The sequence below is a fragment of the Rhodnius prolixus genome, unplaced genomic scaffold (assembly GCF_049639745.1).
Source record: "Rhodnius prolixus isolate KJV_2025 unplaced genomic scaffold, Rpr scaffold_8, whole genome shotgun sequence".
Taxonomy (NCBI): domain Eukaryota; kingdom Metazoa; phylum Arthropoda; class Insecta; order Hemiptera; family Reduviidae; genus Rhodnius; species Rhodnius prolixus.
The window spans coordinates 27,901,924-27,922,495 of record NW_027411593.1 but is presented as its reverse complement, the minus strand read 5'-3'; the positions used below and the strand labels follow the sequence as shown (position 1 = coordinate 27,922,495).

At 32.2% G+C, this 20,572-nt stretch overlaps 1 protein-coding gene across 2 annotated transcripts in view; it reads left to right on the top strand.

The window, feature by feature from the left end:
• LOC141451094 (zwei Ig domain protein zig-8-like) overlaps positions 1-20,351 on the top strand; it is a 686,638-nt gene extending 666,287 nt beyond the window's left edge. The window contains exon 7 of one of the 2 annotated variants that reach the window (XM_074122167.1): positions 11,316-20,351. In XM_074122167.1, coding sequence (XP_073978268.1) covers positions 11,316-11,422 — 107 coding nt within the window. In that variant the 3' untranslated portion in view covers positions 11,423-20,351. Of the gene's footprint in view, positions 1-11,312 lie in introns of both variants that reach the window. The other variant, XM_074122166.1, reaches the window with a different exon arrangement.
• The last annotated feature ends 221 nt before the right edge of the window (positions 20,352-20,572 follow it).

Sequence of the window (20,572 nt, the reverse complement as noted above, 5' to 3'; positions counted from 1 at the left end):
TAAAAAGGGAGAATTTGACTGTGGTTCATTGGATTTCAGATTGTAAGGATTTAGAAGTTTATGCGTTTAGCAGTCCCTTAAGTTTAAGTCCGTAAGTCCATTTTGGAGCTAGTGGGGTGTCGTATAGTTGTCGTTTGTTTTGTAAAGTGAGTTTGGAGCGTTTGTCTAATAGTTTTTTCAACATTCTGTATCTATGAGTAAAGTAAAAAGTAAAGTAATGACTATTTTTTCAGGCGGGCTTTACGTCTAACTACCAATTAGGTGTCGTGGACGGAGGCGACTAGCAAACATACTTTACTGTAAATAACCATTAAATAAAATCCAAGGCCTAGACCGGGAATCGAACCCAGTACCACAATACATATTAGCTTTGCGTGCCTCGCTTCTGATCAAGCCAATTTAGAAATAAAAATTAAACTGTAATCCAAATCCTATCGTACTGAATTTTAACCCCACTTAACTGAACAGAAAAAAGAAAGTTGGCATGAATAAGCATTCTCTAGAGATAAAGATGTTGTGCAGATACTGATGCGATATTAGTTGACATTGAATCAATGACAGTGAATTGAGATGAAGGGGGACAGAGAGGATGTAGAACATCATCAGGTACGCCATAAGATTAGATCGAATTCTCTAGGGAGAACTGCAAAATTTTTCTAGGGAGAACTGCAGAGCCGTTTCCGCCTCCTCCTCCTAACAGAACCTACAGAGACTATCATCTGCCAGGCCCATGCGATGCATATGTTTTCTAAGCCTGCAGTGGCCAGTCAATAGTCCTACAATTATTCTTATAGCACCACAGCCTTGGCGGATTAATTCTGCAGTCAGCCTCGGCGAATAGCCTCTAATGAACCTCCTTCGCCTGTCTCTGCCCAGTGGTGGCGAGCTACCACTCCTGAGAACTATTCTGCACCCACAAAATTAATGGCCACAGACTTAACACACTTCGGAACCCCAAAACAGGGCTCCGGGTCCTGCAGAGCCTTGCCGGGGCCAATAAATCTGCCACTTCGTTTCCCTTATGTCCTGAATGACCAGGTACCCAAACCAAAATGACCTTATTTTGGTCACTAATTTTCCTTCAGGGCACCAAGTCAGTCCCAAACCGGCCTTGAATTGACCTGGTAAGAACTAGTTAATAGCTCTGGAAGCTCAGTAAAAGGAGACCAATCATTTGGTCGTGGAAATACAATAGGAAAGAAAGCTACTTGTGCAAATTTAATCAAAATTGTGGTAATAAATAATAATGAAACTCTTCTTTAAAATTAAGCAAGAAATCAAAAAAAATATTTAAAAAAAATGAAAGAAAACAGCTGAACGCAAGCGGTGTTTATATTTCAAACAAATATCATGTTGAAATTAATAACCTAATTTAAAATTCAGTTTTTTAAAGAAGATTTTTAGAAAGACGAAGCAGGACGAGTTGGGGGTTGTAATCAAACTGAGGAAATATTACGACTAGAAAACTGTTTTTATTATGCATGAAGGTCTTCACCCTCTGCTCAAACTGTCTCTTTCTTTGAAATTCTTTCTCTTATTCACTCACTCAGCCTATCTTGAACAAAATGCCCAACCCTTAACCCTTAAAATGTTAATTTTCCCAAAGTAGTAAACTATGTCTGTTTGTATAAATAAGATGCAAACCAAAATATTATTAAAACAAGTTCTATATATATTTTTTTTTTCTAATAAGTTGCTGTAAATTTAATTTTGCAATATTACCTCATTTATTGGCCTTTTAAAAACATGATTTATTTAATTTTTAAAAAAAAATATATATTTCTAGAGTTTTATCACATTAATAAACTGAACAGAATATATTTTTAGCTGTTTAATAGTAGAAAGGGTTCGTAGATAGAGTTCGTCTAATATTTCAGTCAATTCTACCAGGACAATATTGTAATATAAAGTTTTAATCGAAGCTTTATGAAAACAATTATGACAAACTATAAAAGTTCATAATTTTAATCTCTTTGAATTCGCAAAATAAATCTACAACAGTTGGAAATTGAATTCTATTAACATTTACAGTACGTTTTTGGAAGGTAAAAAATATTTATAATACAACTTAGGATAAAAACATGTCAAAATGCAGTTTCAATTTGGCCTAAGCTTTGGATAAAAAGCACTAATGAGTAATGAAGTTTCTCTATAAAATTAAGTATGTTTAATAATTTTCATTCATTAAAAATCTGTCGCACAATTGGCGTCTGCTTAAAATACTATTGTAAATGTAGGGGATTAAAATGAAAATCCAGCCCATTGAAAGATATGAAAGGAGACAGACAGTCTGGTAATTTCCCACGTGCATTATTACAAACAGTTTAAAAGCTGGTGACATAAATAGAGCATTTTCAAGGAATATTATTGCCTTCTACTCCGCGGAATACCATTTATATACTTAACTAATAACTTTATCCTCTAGGATTTGCGATTCTCCGCAATATGAAGACTATTTCATTAAATACTATTATGCTTGAAATATATGTTGATTTGAATGTTCTTACACAAGATATAATAGATTTATTTGCCAGTATATTATAAAGTCAAAAGTAACAGTTAATCTTACTTAAATGAATAGCAGTTGAGATTAAACACTGTAAAAATTCACTCGTAAGAACTTGTAAGATGGTTTGTGAATAACTGTTTTAAATGAAGGACTATTGTTTGTAGTATTTACTTCAAAAGATTTATCCTAAAGGTAAATAGGTAACTGGAGAGTGCGGACAGTATTCACTCAGTCCTTACTATATGCCTTGTGGTATAGTAAAGAAAAACATCTTCATGGTCCAGTTACTGAGTGAAATTAGGGGCTCAAATGAAACGGAATAGCGATAAACTTAATATAAGTAGAGAATTGATAGGACCCTCGAAGTCGTACATATTGAATGGAAGCATGTAGAGGAGATCAAGTATGTACCTGGATGTAATCATTAGCTGAGAATGCCGCATAGACAGAACAAATGAATTACGTGGGGGCTGCCAATTCAGTAATACTGTTATAGGCACAAAATAAAAAATGAAAGCAGTCAATTACATGTCTTTAAGATTTTTCACTTCTTCAGTGGAGGGGGAAATCATGGCTGATGTTTAGACTAGCAAGCGGTCACGGTGAACCAGTAAGTATTGTCCATAGGCCTACTGTGTGTAGTACATCTAAAGTGGAGTTCAATGACGTATTGGCCAACTTCATATTTTCCACTGTTCTTGAGTGTCAACACTTTAAATTTTTTTTTTCTAAAATCCTTACTTTTTTCCAATAAAATTGTTATTACTCAGAAAGTTATGGTCCGAATTCGATTCTGATGACACGGTTAGAAAGAAAGATAAATTTTCTAAAAATTGATACCATTTTGAAGCATGTCATTCTCCAAACAGCCTCAATCTTCCTCCGGATGCTGGAAAAATAAAAGTAATCGAAATTTTTAAGTGAACTCATCAAGCCCTTACGTGATCATTATCCGACCTAGGTGCTGACACTTTTTATAAAAGTTTCCTTGTTTAATGGGCTTTCAAACGGTATATAATTTTCCAGGATTCCTTTTATCTTCGTATGAGAAATTACGTTTGTTTCACAAGAAAACGTGTTCACGAGCACTCAAGAGTGTTAGTTATCAAGTTGTTTAATTCATTGAAAACTCTTTTAGATGTAAGTAGGTTGTCTTAAAATAAGGAAGTCAAAGGTTACAAATTGCACTTTTAAAAAAAAAATTAAGGTTTATTCACATTCTTTTCTTTTTCAACAGGTAGTTGTGTGCGAAATTGTAATTTGGAGTAAGTACCTACATATGAATTTTTGTTTATTAAAATAGTACTTGTTTAAAATATTTCCTTTCATTTTCTCAAATATTTCAGAGAGATCGGAAGTAATTTTTTTTTAAAAGTGCAATTTGTAACCTTTGACTTCCTTATTTTAAGACAACCTACTTTAAAATTGACTACTGGTACATCTAAAAGAATTTTCAATGAATTAAACAACTTGATAACTAACACTCTTGAGTGCTCGTGAACACGTTTTCTTGTGAAACAAACGTAATTTCTCATACGAAGATAAAAGGAATCCTGGAAAATTATATACCGTTTGAAAGCCCATTAAACAAGGAAACTTTTATAAAAAAAAAGTGCCAGCGCCTTGGTCTGATAATGATCACGTAAGAGCCTAACGAGTTTTCTTAAAAATTTCGATTACTTTTATTTTTCCAGCATTCGGAGGAAGATTAAGGCTGTTTGGAGGATAACTTACGAGGGTCGTTTGTAAAGTCCGTGCAAAAATAAAAACTACTTAATTTTTGGGGGTAAACCTTTTTTATTTTTCAACATAGTCTCCTTTTAGGCTTATACACTTCGTCCAACGCTGCTATAGTTTGTTGATCCCTTCCGAATAATAGGATTTGTCCAAGTCTGAAAAATAGCCATTCGTTTCTGCAATCACCTCCTCGTTTGAATAAAATCTTTTTCCCGCCAGCCATTTCTTCATATTGGGGAACAAATAGTAGTCCGAGGGAGCCAAGTCTGGAGAATAGGGGGGATGCGAAACGAGTTGGAACCCTATTTCCATTAATTTTGCGACCACAACTGCTGAGGTGTGAGCTGGTGCGTTGTCGTGATGGAAAAGGACTTTTTTGTGGGCCAATCGTGGGCGTTTTTCTTGCAGCTCGGTTTTCAAACGGTCCAAAACGATGAATAATATGCACCTGTAATAGTTTTACCCTTTTCCAGATGGTCGATGAGGATTATTCCTTGCGAATCCCAAAAGACAGTCGCCATAATCTTTCCGGCCGAAGGAACGGTCTTCGCCTTTTTTGGCGCAGATTTCCCCTTGGTAACTCATTGTTTAGATTGTTCTTTGGTCTCAGGAGTGTAGTGATGTATCCATGTTTCATCCACAGTGACGAAACGACGCTTAAAGTCCTGCGGATTCTTCTGGAACAGCTGCAAACCGTCCTTGTAACACTTCACACGATTTCGTTTTTGGTCAAGCGTGAGCAATCGCGGCACCCATCTTGCGGATAGCTTTGTCATGTCCAAATGTTGATGCAAAATATTATGTACCCGTTCATTCGAGATGCCCACAGCACTAGCAATCTCACGCACCTTCACTCTTCTGTCATCCATCACCATATCATGGATTTTATCAATGATTTCTGGAGTAGTAACCTCAACAGGGCGTCCAGAACGTTCAGCGCCACTTGTGCCCATATGGCCACTCCGAAAATTTTGAAACCACTTATAAACTGTTCTAATCGAAGGTGCAGAGTCACCATAATGTTTATCAAGCTTCTCTTTAGTCTCCTGAGGCGTTTTGCCTTTCATAAAGTAGTGTTTAATCAACGCACGAAATTCTTTTTCGTCCATTTTTTGAAAATCACTCGACTTCCTCGATTCAAACGAATGCCAAACACAAAGAAATAGACCGATCTGGCTGAAACTTGGTGTGTGTTCTTCCAAGAGATGCTACTAACTAAACATAACCTCGATACGCGCCAGTGGTGCTATCTCTCTGACTTTGCACGGACTTTTCAAACGACCCTCGTATGCTTCGAAATGGTATCAATTTTTATAAAATTTATCTGTCTTTCTAACCGTGCCATCAGAATCGAATTTGGACTAAAACTTTCTGAGTAATAACATTTTTGTTGCAAAAAAGTAATGTTTTTTTTAAAAAAAATTAAAGTGACGTCACTCAAGAACAGTGGAAAATATGAAGTTGGCCAATACGTCATTGAACTCCACTTTAGATGTAGTACACACAGTAGGCCTATGGACAATACTTACTGGTTCACCCTGTATATATTCAGAATCGTCAGCTTAAGAGGTGTGTTGCGTTTAGAGGAGGAAGATTATAGAAAGAGGAGTTAGATGGAGCTCAGAACTGAGGTAGCATAGGCCTAGGTCAAAAATAGGCCTATTCAACGGCGCATTTGAAAAGAATGGCCCTGGGATAGAGACCATTTGGATTGGTTGCTCAGAGGAATAATTCTGACTCGACGTTAAAAGACACTAAAGAAAAAGACTTTTGTATTTTACGATTAATATCGAATTGAAAATAACAAGCAGTGTGATAATGTTTTCTCCAGAGATCATTGGCAATCCAGCCTCTCTAAAATGAAAACTGAATATTTTTTGAAGTGGTTAGTCGACTGAATTCATGCTGAAAACTACTCCTAAACATATACTCAAGAGTAATGAATGTTGGTCCCAAAATTTGCTCTTTTCAGAGTATTTATATGACGTTTTTGGGCCATTTGAATATGGGTAGCCACTTTGAATTTTCAAACATGAAAATTAATTATTTAAAATCATACTAATAAAACATAAAACTTCGACATGCATGAGCGAATACTTATTTACCTTGTCTTCGGTGTCAGCATTAGATTGGATCCTCTTCATATCTCTTTGAAGTTAACCTTCTTTTTGGTTGTCCATCTCTTCTATTACTCTATTCATCTATTTCTTTTTTTAGTGAATGATTGATTCGATCAAGTGGGAAGAGAAAGTATTGGCAATTTCTTAGTTTTGTTTTTATTTCAGCCAAGCTTTCGATCTAGGAACTAGGTCAATGCAGTCAACGGTTAACTTTTGAAGCTAAAACCCAGTTATTAGCCAATTGGAGGGGCACTATTTATATTTTGAGCCTAATAATAAAAAAGCAGTAATTTGGCATTGAAAATTACTTTATTGTTTTTCAAAATATTCTCCTTTATGATCTAATACACTTCTGCATACGTTCGAACCACTTGTCAAAGCATTTTTTCCATTCCGCTTGAGACACCTCCATAACATGGTTTTTGAATGCATCAACGGCTTCTTATGCCGACGAAAATCGTTGTCCACGTAATTTATTCTTGACGTTCGGTAACAAAAAGAAGTCATTTGGTGCCAAATCAGGACTGTACGGCGGATGACCCATTAATTCGATTTTTTGAGTGCTCAAATAGTCGGTGGTTAGACGAGATGTGTGACAGCTGGCATTGTCTTGATGAAGAATGATCCGACGGCGCTTGTTTGTTTTCCTTATTTCATCGAAGACTTCCGGCAAACACATGGTTGTGTACCATTCAGAATTGACCGTTCTACGTTCCTCTAAAGGCACTGTTGCCACATGATCTGTTTTTCCGGAAAAAAAAAGGCGACCATTTCTTTCGAAGTGCTTCGAGCGCGAACAACTTTTGTTGGATTTGGTTCATCTTGAAACACGACTGCTGTTTAGTTTCCGGCTCATACGCATATATCCATGATTCGTCACCTGTTACAATCTTATACACGTCTTTTGAAGCACCGCCATTGTATTTCTTAAGCATTTGTTTGCACCAATCGAACGAGCATCTTTTTGAGATTTTGTCAGATTATGTGGGTTCCTACGAGAACAAACCTTTTTCACGGCTAAATGATCGTGCAATATTCTATATATGCTGGTGGAACTAATGCCTAAGGTTGCCTCAATCTCACAGTATGTCACATGACGATCTTGCATTATTAGTTTTTTTGCAAACCATCAATGTTTTCTGACACAACAACTGATTTTGGACGACCTTCGCGACTTTCGTCGGTGAGCTAACAACGACCACGATTGAATTCGTTATACCAGCGTTTCACAGTGGTAAAGGATGGGACTTTATTGCCAAAAGTGGAAGTAAGTTGATCGATGCACTCCTGTCTTGATAATCCACGTCGAAAGTGGTAATAAATCATTGCACGCAAATTTTCACGAGTTAATTCCATTTTTTCGCTGAGAAACAAATTTCAAGTGACTGTAAACAACACAAATCGCGCTCAAATAACAAAACGTTCTGAAGTAGGTTATGGTCAAAAATGTCAAACTTACGTCAGATAGCACCTGACAACACTCAGTGTTGCCAAGGATCAAAATATAAGTAGTGCCCCTCTTGTAAGAAGTGATGTAGTAATACTTATAAAGTGTAAACGGAAAGCAATCAACTGCTAAACCATTGAGGTTAACTCACTTTTTTTCACGAAATATCATGTAAAAGTTCAGTTTAAATTATTTAATAAAAACCAATGTAGTTATTCGATAGAATAAGCACTGAAGATGACTCAGTCGCTATCGAAAGTTCGGTAAAAAGTAAATAAAAAGCAAAACTGTAAGTGGCAATACTTTTCCGTGTTCTTAACTTTTTTTAACTACTAACTAATTAAATTTTTAACTACTAATTAATTCTAGGCGCTCTACCAAGTTAGCCAATAAAACGAGGGACTTCTTTATAATTGGCCGAACAATTTTAAAATTTTGTTTTCAGTCTTTTTTTCTTTGTGACAGTTTACAAATTGCCTAATTTTTCTTTTTTTTTCCTAGGCTATTCCAAAAACAACTTGCTCAATGATTCTGTTTCTACCACTCTGATTTGAGTGTTTTTATTTTTTTGTGATTTAAAAGATTCTTCTTGTCTTATTTGCGTATAAAACCAATTTCTATTCCACAAAACTTAATGTACGTAGATTATCGTGGGTGTCTTTACTTGTTCTTTTCTCCGCATTTCCCATTCTTGTCCATCACCCTTAAAAATTGAACTAAATATTTGATCACCTCTTCTACGAACAGCCTTTTTGACCATTTTTAATCTTCACTATATCATTGGGATACAAAATGTAATGAGTTTTGGTTTCTGTTTATTCTTTATTTGAAATGTTTTAAAAAAAATTAGATAAAAGAGTGACAGGGAGAAAATAAATTAAATTTAGAAAAATCAACTGAAAATTGAAGTAAACCTTCAATTTGTGCCGATATTGCGAAGAGAGTTGTCAAATTGAATTGTTTAACCTTTCTTAAAAGCAATAAATCTTAAACCTGATTTAAGCCAACAGACACCTTTACTCACCCAGCAGAAAGTAGTCCACATCAGCACTTTATATATACATATAATATAGATTCACTCCCTAATTACAATCTTTATACCTTTATTTTTATCTTTAAAAATTAATAACATTAATTGTAAAAATATTTTATTGAAAAATTTATCAGAAATAAGTTCCATAAATCCCAAATTTTTAAACCCGTAAAAATGTCAGATGATTCAGTTGGTCCACTATAATTTATCTAGAATCCTGTACACCCAATATTTTTCTTTTTATGTTGACAGTCGTTTTGACAGCACGACAGGTAATTAAGTTGTTGCAAGTTCATGTTTTCGTGTATGTTTATCGATTTTTAGTAGCAATAAGAAATTCGATAAAGAAACACAATTTTTTCTCCCCATAAAGTGTATCACTTTTGATACATTGGAATTGCTTCATTTTTGAAGAAACAACTAAAATTTAAAATAAAAAAATACAAGAATTCTGAATATGAAAAGGAATTATTACTCATGGTTACAGTTTTATTCACACTTAAAAGCTCTTTTTTTTTTTTTTTTGCAGTTACGATGCTAGATGTATTTTAGAACAACGCGACGGTCAATTTATTTAGAATTTGTAACGAAGGTTTAGGAATTTAGAATTTAAGAACACCTTGAAATAACTAATTTAATTTAGATTAAACAAAAACTAACGAACAATTACCAAATAAACAAATAAAGAATCAGTTAGACAAATTATGGTAACAGACAAATTGACAACGATATAGCTTAGTTCAATGGTTCAATTTGTGACTCTATTTGAGTTGGCAATGTTTTGGTATTTACACAAGTTGGTTCATTTTCTTTTTGTTATACTTACCCTTTGGAAAATCCCAGATTATACTCCTAAACTTAACCTGTAACCAAACTCTAATTTGAGTTTTTATAATTTTAAAATTATTTTCTATTTATGAATTCTACTTAGAAGTATAAGCTTTTTCATCTAATTCTTTTGCCGTTACATATTCTTCCCGTTACATAAAATTCGTAACTATTTATTATTTATTTATAAGTACTAAAATTTTTAGAGAGTTAAAAAATTATGAGCCATCATTTCTCTCAGCCTTCTTATTGATATGATCGTATTCTGTTGCATCTTGCATCTGTATTAGCCAAATGAACGGATGAGATCTTGCTTGACCTTTAGCAATGAGAAAACGAATCACAGTGCGTATTTCACAGTCGGCGGTTTTTTTTTTTTTATTCGGCGGAGGCATTTAAACAAACGTAAACACGGTTGAATGTGTCCTTAATACAGTCTGAGGCGCCTGAATATCAAAACGATACTTTTTTTTTTAATTTATTTTGTAATTTACAATCTGTATAAATATATACAATAAGTAAATAGGAGGTGAATGAGATGAACTGGTGCGGGAAGAGCAGGAGGAGAGAAGCTACCCAGCGGTAGCACTTTCTATATGAGAGAGGAGAATGTGAAGAGAATACGAGGAGGAGAGAGGAGAGATTTAGTTCTTCAGGCCTCAAGGAAGTCGCGGTGCCACTGGCGATTCAGTCGGCGAGGAGTATTAGGGATGTCAGAGGAGGCGAGAGAAGTACAAGAGGATTAGAGCAAGTAGAGAGAGCAGTACGGAATTTTTGATATTTAGTCTTGGTTTGTTGGTCTTTGAAGGGAATGTTGAGGTCGGTGTGAAGGGTGAGGTTAGTCACCGTAGAAAGGAGCGTCAGCTATCTGTCAGAGGAGTTTTGACTGAAATGTTTGTACAGTCCGTATGTTTGCAGGTTTAGCTGAACCCCACAGCTCTAGTCCGTAAGTCCACATAGGTTTGAGAATGGTACTGTATGTTATACGTTTGAGTTCTATGGGAAATTTGGGGCGTCGCGTCGTCCAAGAAGTCTGTAAAGTATTTTCGTCATTGCTTGTCTTTTAAGTCTAGTGTGTGGGTTCCACGTGAGTCGCTTGTCTATGTAGAGCCCAAGGTAGCGCACCAGATCTGTACAAGGAAGAGGATTGCTGTTGAAGAGGACAGGTGGACAGGAGCCCCGCCGGAGAGTAAACGTGGCTAAAAAAACGATACTTAGTTAAAAAGAAAGCTTTGTATTACGTTCAAATACCTATATCGGCTTGATTGTTTTGCTACCACTTTAAAGCATCAAAATGATGCTTCTGTCTCAAAATATGAAAAGTACCTTTTGTTCATTATTCTTATAGACACAGTAATCAACCTAAGAAGACTTCTTCTTCTTTTAACAAATATTCTTGCACTCTTCAAAACGGGCTAGATTCTAAATGAACCTAAACTTAAAGGAGTTAAAACAATGTATTCAACGTTCAGTTAAAAAGTCTAACCTAACCATTCATATAAATACCACGCCAATTCGTGCATTCATGCTAATAAATTCATCCACTCTTTACAATTTCATATTTTTCAAACTTAGCGATTAAAACAATATATATTATTACACAGTATGAATCTAATGTAAGACGTTCTTGTGTGTCAGTAGGAGAGCTACCTGCGGCAATGCACCACGGGGCCGGCAGTTCGCTGTGTCCGCCCATGTACATGTGGCTGACGCCTCTGTTGCTGTTAGCCTATACATCAAACGGTTAGCGCTATTTTAGATTATTGGAAATTGAGAATGATGCCGACAGAACACCATCACACTGCAGTCCTCGCAATGTATTTTTATATATTTAAAATAAAATTAAAAAAAAAAAATATTAAAAAAGAAAAGCAATTCGGATTCGAACTCTGTTACTAGAGAGGAAATATTGAAAGAAAGTGGCTAGATTACAAAATATTATAATAATAATGCTCACTGAATATTTCAGAAAATAAATAAAACAAATGTAAAGATCTTTTAACATTTTTAAAGAATTATTATTTTTCTCAGTTTTAAATTTATGTAAAAAGTAAATTTATAAGTTTTATACAAAATTTTCATTTCTTCACAAAATATCGAAAGAGAAGAAAATTAAGCTTTTAACAGAATATAAGGTGTTTCTTTTTTAATTTGATATACCATCTTATTAAATGTAAACAAATGTTCCATTTTTTTGTAAAATAAAACAAAGTTCGAAGTTTTAAAGCAAACATCTCGCTCTTTAATTACTGTAATTATTACAAAATTATAATTAAAACCTTACAGTATTTTGGTTTCAAATTTGTGTGGGTTTTTTTTATATAAAAAAATAAAAGAACGTAATGAAATCAAAACATTTAACCAAACTTTTTAATTATTAATTAATTTCTTTTATTAAAAAAAATGTATCTGTAAAAAAACTCTGATTTTATTGATGAACAAAATATTATGTTATAATAAGAATGCTGTCCAAAATTATCGCATTGACAGATATTAATTTTTTTACTTAATTTTATCTTTGAATAATGAGGTTACAGCATTTGACTTCAAGAAAATAACTAATGGGATTTAGAAAATAAAAGAATAAACTGTCCACATGGTTTTTTGAAAGCTGAATGGATAAAATTGTATCGGCTGAGAAGTTAGAGAGGAGACAAACGACCTGAGTTCAATTTCCGATTTTTGGTTTCATTTGAAGTTTAGTTTCTAACCATCTCCGTCCTGATAGATAGCGGTTTCCTTATCAGTTTTGGACGTGCTCTCGCTCGAAACGATATAAGTAAACACAAATTTTTTGTGTCCCACAAATAATCGTATCTAAGTTAAAGCAAATCAATTTTGATTGAACATGTGTTTTGATAAAAAAAAAAAAGTAATCTAAAAATAAGAATAGCCATTTAGAAGGTTGTAAATGTGTCCTCCTTCAACTTATCCTTTATTTCTGGTGGTACTGAAAATTTTTTGATCACCTGAAAATTTGTATGAAAATAATAATAAACCTCCAGGATAAATTATAATGTCTTTTCCTTTAAATTCAGTACGTTTTTCAAGAATATAATGGCCAAAAATTACTCGCATGAAATGGTTAACATACTTTTCATTGTAAAACATAAAACTGCCTAGCATGCTATCATGCCTTTGTAGACTTTGCTTCATTACTCATTACTTTTCTTTTCGGAAAACGTTAAGTCTTGCAATCACAAGTTGAGAAACCCAAATTCAATTTTTTAATACTTTAAAGTGCAAACGTAACAAAGTTTTTGCTATTAGGACTAAATTTATTTCTTTTACCAGAGTGAATCCGAACGGGGAAAAAAAAGTGCCTGACCTCCAAGAGACGAATGCTAAGAGACTAAGGGAATGCGTTAGGAGATCCAAAGCTAATTGTATTTTGGTAAAATCTACAAATGGCTATTTACCAAAACTTCTGGGAATTTTTTTCATAGCTTCCAGAAAAGCTTCTCATTTTTTATGCCTTCAGAACAGGAATATTGATGTTAAACGACATGTAATAACGTTAAACATAATGTAATAACCATTTAGGTTAGTATGGGGTTTGATAGAAAGATAGCTAAATATCCATCGATACGCGATAAAATTGCAAAAATTGAAGCGAATGTGTGAAAACAGAGAACTGGTTCTATTTAAGCAGAGATACGCTCAATAAAATTCTACCTTACCAGATATACACTCAAAATCTGTTTAAGGTGAGAGAAGGAATTTATCAAACATTTTTAAAATATTATTATTGGATTTCTTTTAATGAAAAGAAGAGATTGAATATAGATTTTATTAATATAGAACATTTAATATTAAAAAAACGAGTATAAGAACGTGGAAAATTCTTGATGATATTACTTGCAAAATTTAACAGATGGCTCTCCTGTGACTGCCCTTAATAAATAATGAAGAAAAGTAATTGTGAAATTATAGGGCTACCACTATTTTGGAATATTGCTGAGTTATTTATTTTCAAAACATGGAATGATCATGTCACTTGAAGAAGTTACGTTTTACAGTTAATTAACTTACAAAATAAAATCAAGAGCTATGTACTAAGGCAAAAATTAATAATAAAGTACCAATTACTGCAATATAATATCTAATTTAATTAACATAGTATTTGAAAAATGAATTTATTAATTGTTATTTATTGTATTGAATATCTTTTTTCTTTTTTTTTTAATCTTACTAACTGAAAAAAATCAAAATATTCAACGTGATGAAACTAATCTGCAAGAAAGACTTGATATGTTTTTGTTTTGTTGAGAGTGAATGCTGGAAAGAATTGAGGCCTGACAAAGGGAGATTGTATATTCTCATGAGAAACATGAATCCTAGGTACTTTAAGCAAAGAAAGAATTAAGAGTTTTAAAAGATGATTGCATGATAGGATAATAGGATATTATAGAAAATATATCCACCTAAGTGACATCATCTAAAGATTCAACTGCATCTACGCCATAGATTCTATGGGGCACCTTGGGTACCAGATGGTAGAAAATATTCTAAACTTGCATTTCTCCATTTCATGTAGCACTATCCCATTAATATTACTTCATTATTTTTTTTTTAATTACTAGAATCAGTTAGTTTTCATGTACTAAATGAAGCGATAATTTTCCACAGCAGGTTGAAGTTCAATTCCAAAAGGAACTGTAAAGAAATATTAGTGACCAAATAAATTTCACATTATTTTACCAGAGAACAATGAAAGCATTCACGATGTTAGCAAATGGTCAACAATTTTGTAAATTTATTTAGTTATAAAATAGGAGTATTTATGTAAATGGATTAATGGAAAGCGTTTGTATCTATATATATACAAAATTTGATGGATTAAAATGAAATTTTAATTTAGTAAAATAATTTATTTTTTTCAGTTTTTTTTCTATTTTCATTATCATCAAAGAAGTAAAACAAAAATAAAGAAAGTAACTTGTAAAATATGAAAAAAATCTTGATACTTTTAATAATATTTGTAAAAATAAAGGAGATAAAAATCCAAGAGTACTCCTAATAAATAATAATTTTTAAAAATATGTTTTTATTACTTAAAATCATACTTCAATCTAGAACTCTCCTAATAAAAAAATTATAATGGAAAAAAATTGTTCTTTGAAGAGAAAAATATCAGATAATTTCAAATATATTTTAAGGGTAACAAAATATGGAGTTGTTAGATTTTATCATTACTTTTATCTGAGTATTTTCCTAAAGTTGGTTTAATCAAACTGAATTATGTAAAATTCTCTTCCAAATGTATAAAATATTTAAATTTCAACTAAATCCATTCGAAAATATTTGTTTTCTGTAATTTTGAGTACATTGCTAGCTCGTGCCTTGATCTAATAAAACTGTTTGAGAGAACAGTTCTAATAGGATTGATCGTTAAAAAAATTTGTACGAAGCACCGTTCTGTAGAACATCCTATAACACAATAGCACACATTTAACCAACTCAAAATTACCAGAAAATTTATCAGTTACTGTTGAAAATGTGGGACTCGTATTTTATGAATTGACGAACCAAGCCACTTGGAATAGACCCCAACAGTTGATGTCTGCTGTTAAGTAGCTGGATTTTAAGTAATACAGTAAATACCTTACTCTGGAGTGTTTATGGTAAGTAATGGCTGGTTGATTATCTTTTAGTGATTTGATACAAAATTTAGGGGACTCAAATTTAAATACTGTTTACAGTTTAAGCACAAAATAAGAAAAGGAAAATCCATGGGGCAAACATTTTTTTAACAGTAACTTCTTTTACTTTAAGGCACTGGTTAAATTCCAAGTTTTCCATTAATTCTCCTGTAAAATTAATTGATGCCTGAAGTTTGACCAGCTTAAATCTGCAATTAAACATCGTGGTATAAAAAAAAAAATACCTTTTTTATATATATGTGTATATAAACGAGCTAAAATTTCATTCTCTTTGTAACTGGCGTGTAGAGTTATCTCTGCAGGATAGAACAACGGTTTGCCAACTAAAGACCAAATGAGAGTGTGCGTTTTGTTTTCTCTTTTCACAATCGGTCACAAAAAAAAAGATGAAAAAGAAGAAGAAGAACAATAATTCAATCGTAAACTCAATTTTGAACCTTTTTGAAATGGCCTAATGGGAATATTATTTGATTGAATTTATTTTCACCATTCTTCACCCATTTTTTTCTTCTAGCATACTTCTAAAATCTAATTAGCTGTGCTGAATTTCTGACTGTTCAGCTTTTTTTTTTTTGACGAAAAATGAACAAATTAAATGCCTCTCGCAAATTCCAACAAACAAAAAGACTGTATAATTTTTCCATAACAGTATAAAGATTATTAATTTCAAGGCACTTGTTTGTAACGAAATTTCGTTTGTACAACAGATTAAGTCATTTCAACTTTTATTCTTCTAAAAATTATTAATTTGTTCTACGAATTGTTATTATTTTTTATTAAATACTATTTTATTTATTTATACAAACATAATTTTTCTTTTATTGCATCTTATGTTAAAGATATTGCACTGAGATCAGTTTCGCTCGGTAATAACCTTTAATTTTTGAACGCCTTAAGTTAAAAAAATTGGAAAAAAAAAATGTATTTTATTGCATTTTGATGCCTAATTATTTAACCAGTATAAATAACAAATTAAAGTGATTCTGTACAAACTTTCAGACATGCGTTCTATGTACTACCTTAGTTCAAAATGTCAATTTACTGTTCCGTTAATTAGAACTGTTTTTACTAAAAATACTTGAATATGCTTACATAATGCACCTAGTTTACCAATTATTTTTGTTTAACCTTTTCATAGCACAAAATGGAAGCAGCCTCCCCTTTAAGCACACATATATCTTTCTTTAATTTAAATTCAATAAACACCCTCCCCTATGGGCAACATTTTAAAAAAAGTTTCCTTGCTGTATGCCATTCATGTAACTCAGCTCTCGTGATAGCTCGGAACATATTTTAAGAAGCAAACTGCTTTCAGCCAAAAGCAGATACAGATTATATAAGTCCTTTTATACCTATGCCATAACCATGAAAGCGCTTTCCAAAAGGATTCCATATTTCACCCAACAAAAAAAAGGGCAATTCAATGCTCGGCGTTAGTACCCTTACTAAACCTTCCTCAATATTTTGCTTTTCGTTTCCCTGAAAATGGAAAACAGTTTATAGTATGTTATTTTAAGAAAATAACCTAATGTAATTATGTTCTTAATACAAGAGTTTATACCGCTTCCACTTAGAGCTTGAAGGGGGATTTTTACATATTGAAAAAAGCTAGAGGTTTCCAGTTTTTCACAGCCTAATCTAAACCTAAAATTACAGGAGTTTGACCAACTCTGAATTTTGAAGAAATTTTTTTAATTGCGTTTGGATTTTTTACTACACCGAAGTATTTATAGAACATTACATGTTATACGTTTTTCTTTCCTAGTACTAATTTAACCACTTGAAATTAGCTTCCTTCTCGCAGCCAAAATTTGTTAGTTACCAATGCAAGTAACTTTACAACATTCATGTAAAAATATATTCCGTTCTGACAGTACCTGCTGCTTGAATGATTCCACGTTGATCGCTTGACTGCGACAAATCACTGATCTTCAGCGGAGCTAAAATTCAATCTTGTACAATCGTAATAAAAACTTAAGGGTTCTTGGGCTAGACCTGCTTAAAATAAAGGCCTTGAAAATCGCCACCTAATTCCCAGATAGTTCTAAGGTTGTGTTGTACTCATTCCAATGGTTACAATCCTGTAACCTCCCCAGATGCAATCATCTAAAGTTGCCCATACCAGTTAATACAACGTGTGGGACCTTGGACGGTGGGAAAGGCTTCATATGAAGTCTAAAGACGGATCTAAGAGTCCCTTCCTTGACTTAAGTACGATTTCATTTCATCTGCAACACCAGCTCTCCTTTGACTTCTCTATTTAGATCTTCGATAAACCATTTGAAAGATCAAAAATCTTACCTATCTTATTTCAGCTTTATTACTAAAGAAATGAATTATTAAATGGCTTGAATATCATGCCTCAGTTTAAGAGTGTATCTCAGCATAATATTCACTGATATAGTGGACATTTTCTGCATAAGTAAATGTGCTGAACTTTTTTGTCCAACAAACAGTTTTATTTAGATTTTTAAAGACCTATACAGGTTGCATGCGGAGGAGTGGTCGAAACATCGGGAGATGATTCAGCAGCTCAAATGCAACAAAAAATATTCTCTTCACTTTGGTCCGATTCTCAATAGTGTCCAAGATATTTGCATTTTTAACATTTCCGTCGATATTCGCGTTTTTTGGCCGTAACTTTTCTATCCTTATCGGCGAAAAAGTTAAAAATGCAAATATCTTGGACACTATTGAGAATTGGGCCAGAGTGAATAGAATATTTTTTGTTGCATTTGAGCTGCCGAATCACCTCCCGAAGTTTCAACCACTCCTCCGCATACACCCTGTATATTATATGCGCTGTCTTTTATATAGCAACTTATTTGTTTATTATTTTTTGCTTTTCTACTTTACCAAAGAAGTTGTACTGATAAATGTAAAAAACATACTTTTAATAAGGATAATTCATTGTTAAATGCCAAATTTCGAATAACATAATTTCTGAAATTTAGGTGAAAGAGTTTTCCACATTAAAAATTGGAAGATAAAAATATTTTCTTCGTATTTTTGAATGAAAAACGTGGAATTCAGCACATTTTAATGTAGGAGAGTCATGTAAATATTCAAAAAGGTATATTATGAAAAAATAATAATAAAATAAACCGATTTAAGTTTGTATACTTATATATTTTTTGATCCATTGAGATTCGGTCGAAATAAATACTTTCTATTGCCATAATTATGACAAATCAACGTCATTTTCAATTACACAATTTTATTTTTATAACCACAATCTTCTAGTTGTGCTGATGATTAATAAACTAGTACTTTTTTGTTGTATTTTTAAAAGTATTCTTTAATTTTCAATTTTTTCTCTTGAACTCTCTGAACTTATAAGCTCTTTATTTTTTTTTTATTAGCATCAAATGAAAAATATTTACTTTAAATAGTTAAAAATCCTCTCATGCGCCCCTAGGTACAGAGGTGTTTAAGTTCGGGAATGTAAAAGGTGGTCTGTGGCTCCCTAGTTTGTTGAAGGACCTACTCTCCTTTAATATAGGTATCCAACTCCCGCAGCTACTTCAAGGCTCGCTATTTAGTGAACCTATACTTCCATAGACGCCTCAAGACCTTAGTTTGCAGACGTGGAAATTTCTACTCCTTTTGAAAACGGGCTTAAGACCTGGAAAAAAATATATATGTATAACTGCAGTTAAAAAAAAATAATAATAATAATTTTGTCGAAAAGTTGGCAATTAAGGTTAAATATGTCTCCAATGTTTTCCATATTTAATTCGACCAAATCTCTGTATGTTAAAAAAAGTAATATTACTCTACGGTCAATAATAATAAAGAAATCAAACATTTCGATAAATGCGATCTATTATAAATAAATAACATATACATTTTAAATGAAATTTAAATTTAAAAAAGTACATATCGATTCATGGTATATTTGTAAATATAAAATACCTAATAGTGGTATGCTGGTTGTCATACAAAAGGTTAAAATAAATTAAGAACCAAAAAATAAAAGATACTTTTGTACAGTTTATGATTATAAATATATAAATACATTTATAAATATATAAATACATTATATTGAGAATATACACAGTGTATAGTTATGGGAAGAAAGTAATTGTAATTAATTGAAAAAAAAGGTAATATTTTATCAAATATTACTAAAAAAATATTAAAAAAAAGAAAAAAAGAATATAATTTGAATGTCGTTGAGTGGACTATAAATAATTCAAAGAAATTTTAATTGAAAAACCAAACTGTCAGAAAAATATTTCTTGGTGGAGCTTTAAAAAATAAAATAAAATAAAAAATTTAAAATGTATACAAAAGAAATGAAATTGAAAAAAGTAGATATATTTTATAATTGCCTTAATTGGTAAATTATCATTTGGAATTTATTGTAATAAAATATTAAACTGAATTTAAATCTATAAAATAAAATTTTAATTAAAAAAAGAGAGAGATGGAAAGATAAGAGATATGCCACCGTAATTTAAATTGGAAATTGGCAATTAACTGGCTAATTGTGATGGATTTGCATAATGGTGGCTGGATTTAACAAAATTTAAATTTAATAAAAAAAATTAAAGAATACCGTTGGGAATTCTTTTCAAAGAATAATAAATGTCAAAGCATTTGTCATTAATTGGGATAATAAAATAAAATAAAATCAATAAAGATTTTGTTTAATTTACTTCATTGTAAAAAAAAGATAAAATACTAAAATAAAAACTGCAGAAATTTTATCAATTATATTAATTAATTGTCTTATATATTATATATAAATAAATATTTATATAATTAACAATATTTTTAATTAATTGTTAATAATTATTAAATGTAATTATTAATAATTGTTAATTGCAAGAAAATACGTGTAGGTTGATAATATTTGTTTATATATTTTGCCGTATGTACAGGGTTTATTGTTTCTATAGAATATAAAGAGAGTACCGTTGTCCATTGTAAATAGGTCTATGTCCCTTATATTTCATTTATATTGTACTGTTCAACAAAAATGAAAAATAAATTGAAAAATACGAATAAATTATGTAATACTACTTAGTGTAACAGTCCTTCAAGTCCTCAACAAGGTCTGCGGCCGTATCTTCTCACTCCAAACCCAACGGAGGTCTTCCTCCTCGTCATCTAAGTTGAGAGCGCCCTCGAATTCTTCTTCCTCATGGTTTTTTCATTTAATAGTATTCAAGGGAACTACCCTTCCCGAATCCCAACCATCTCCAGCTCTCTTTCTTCATTTGTTTCACA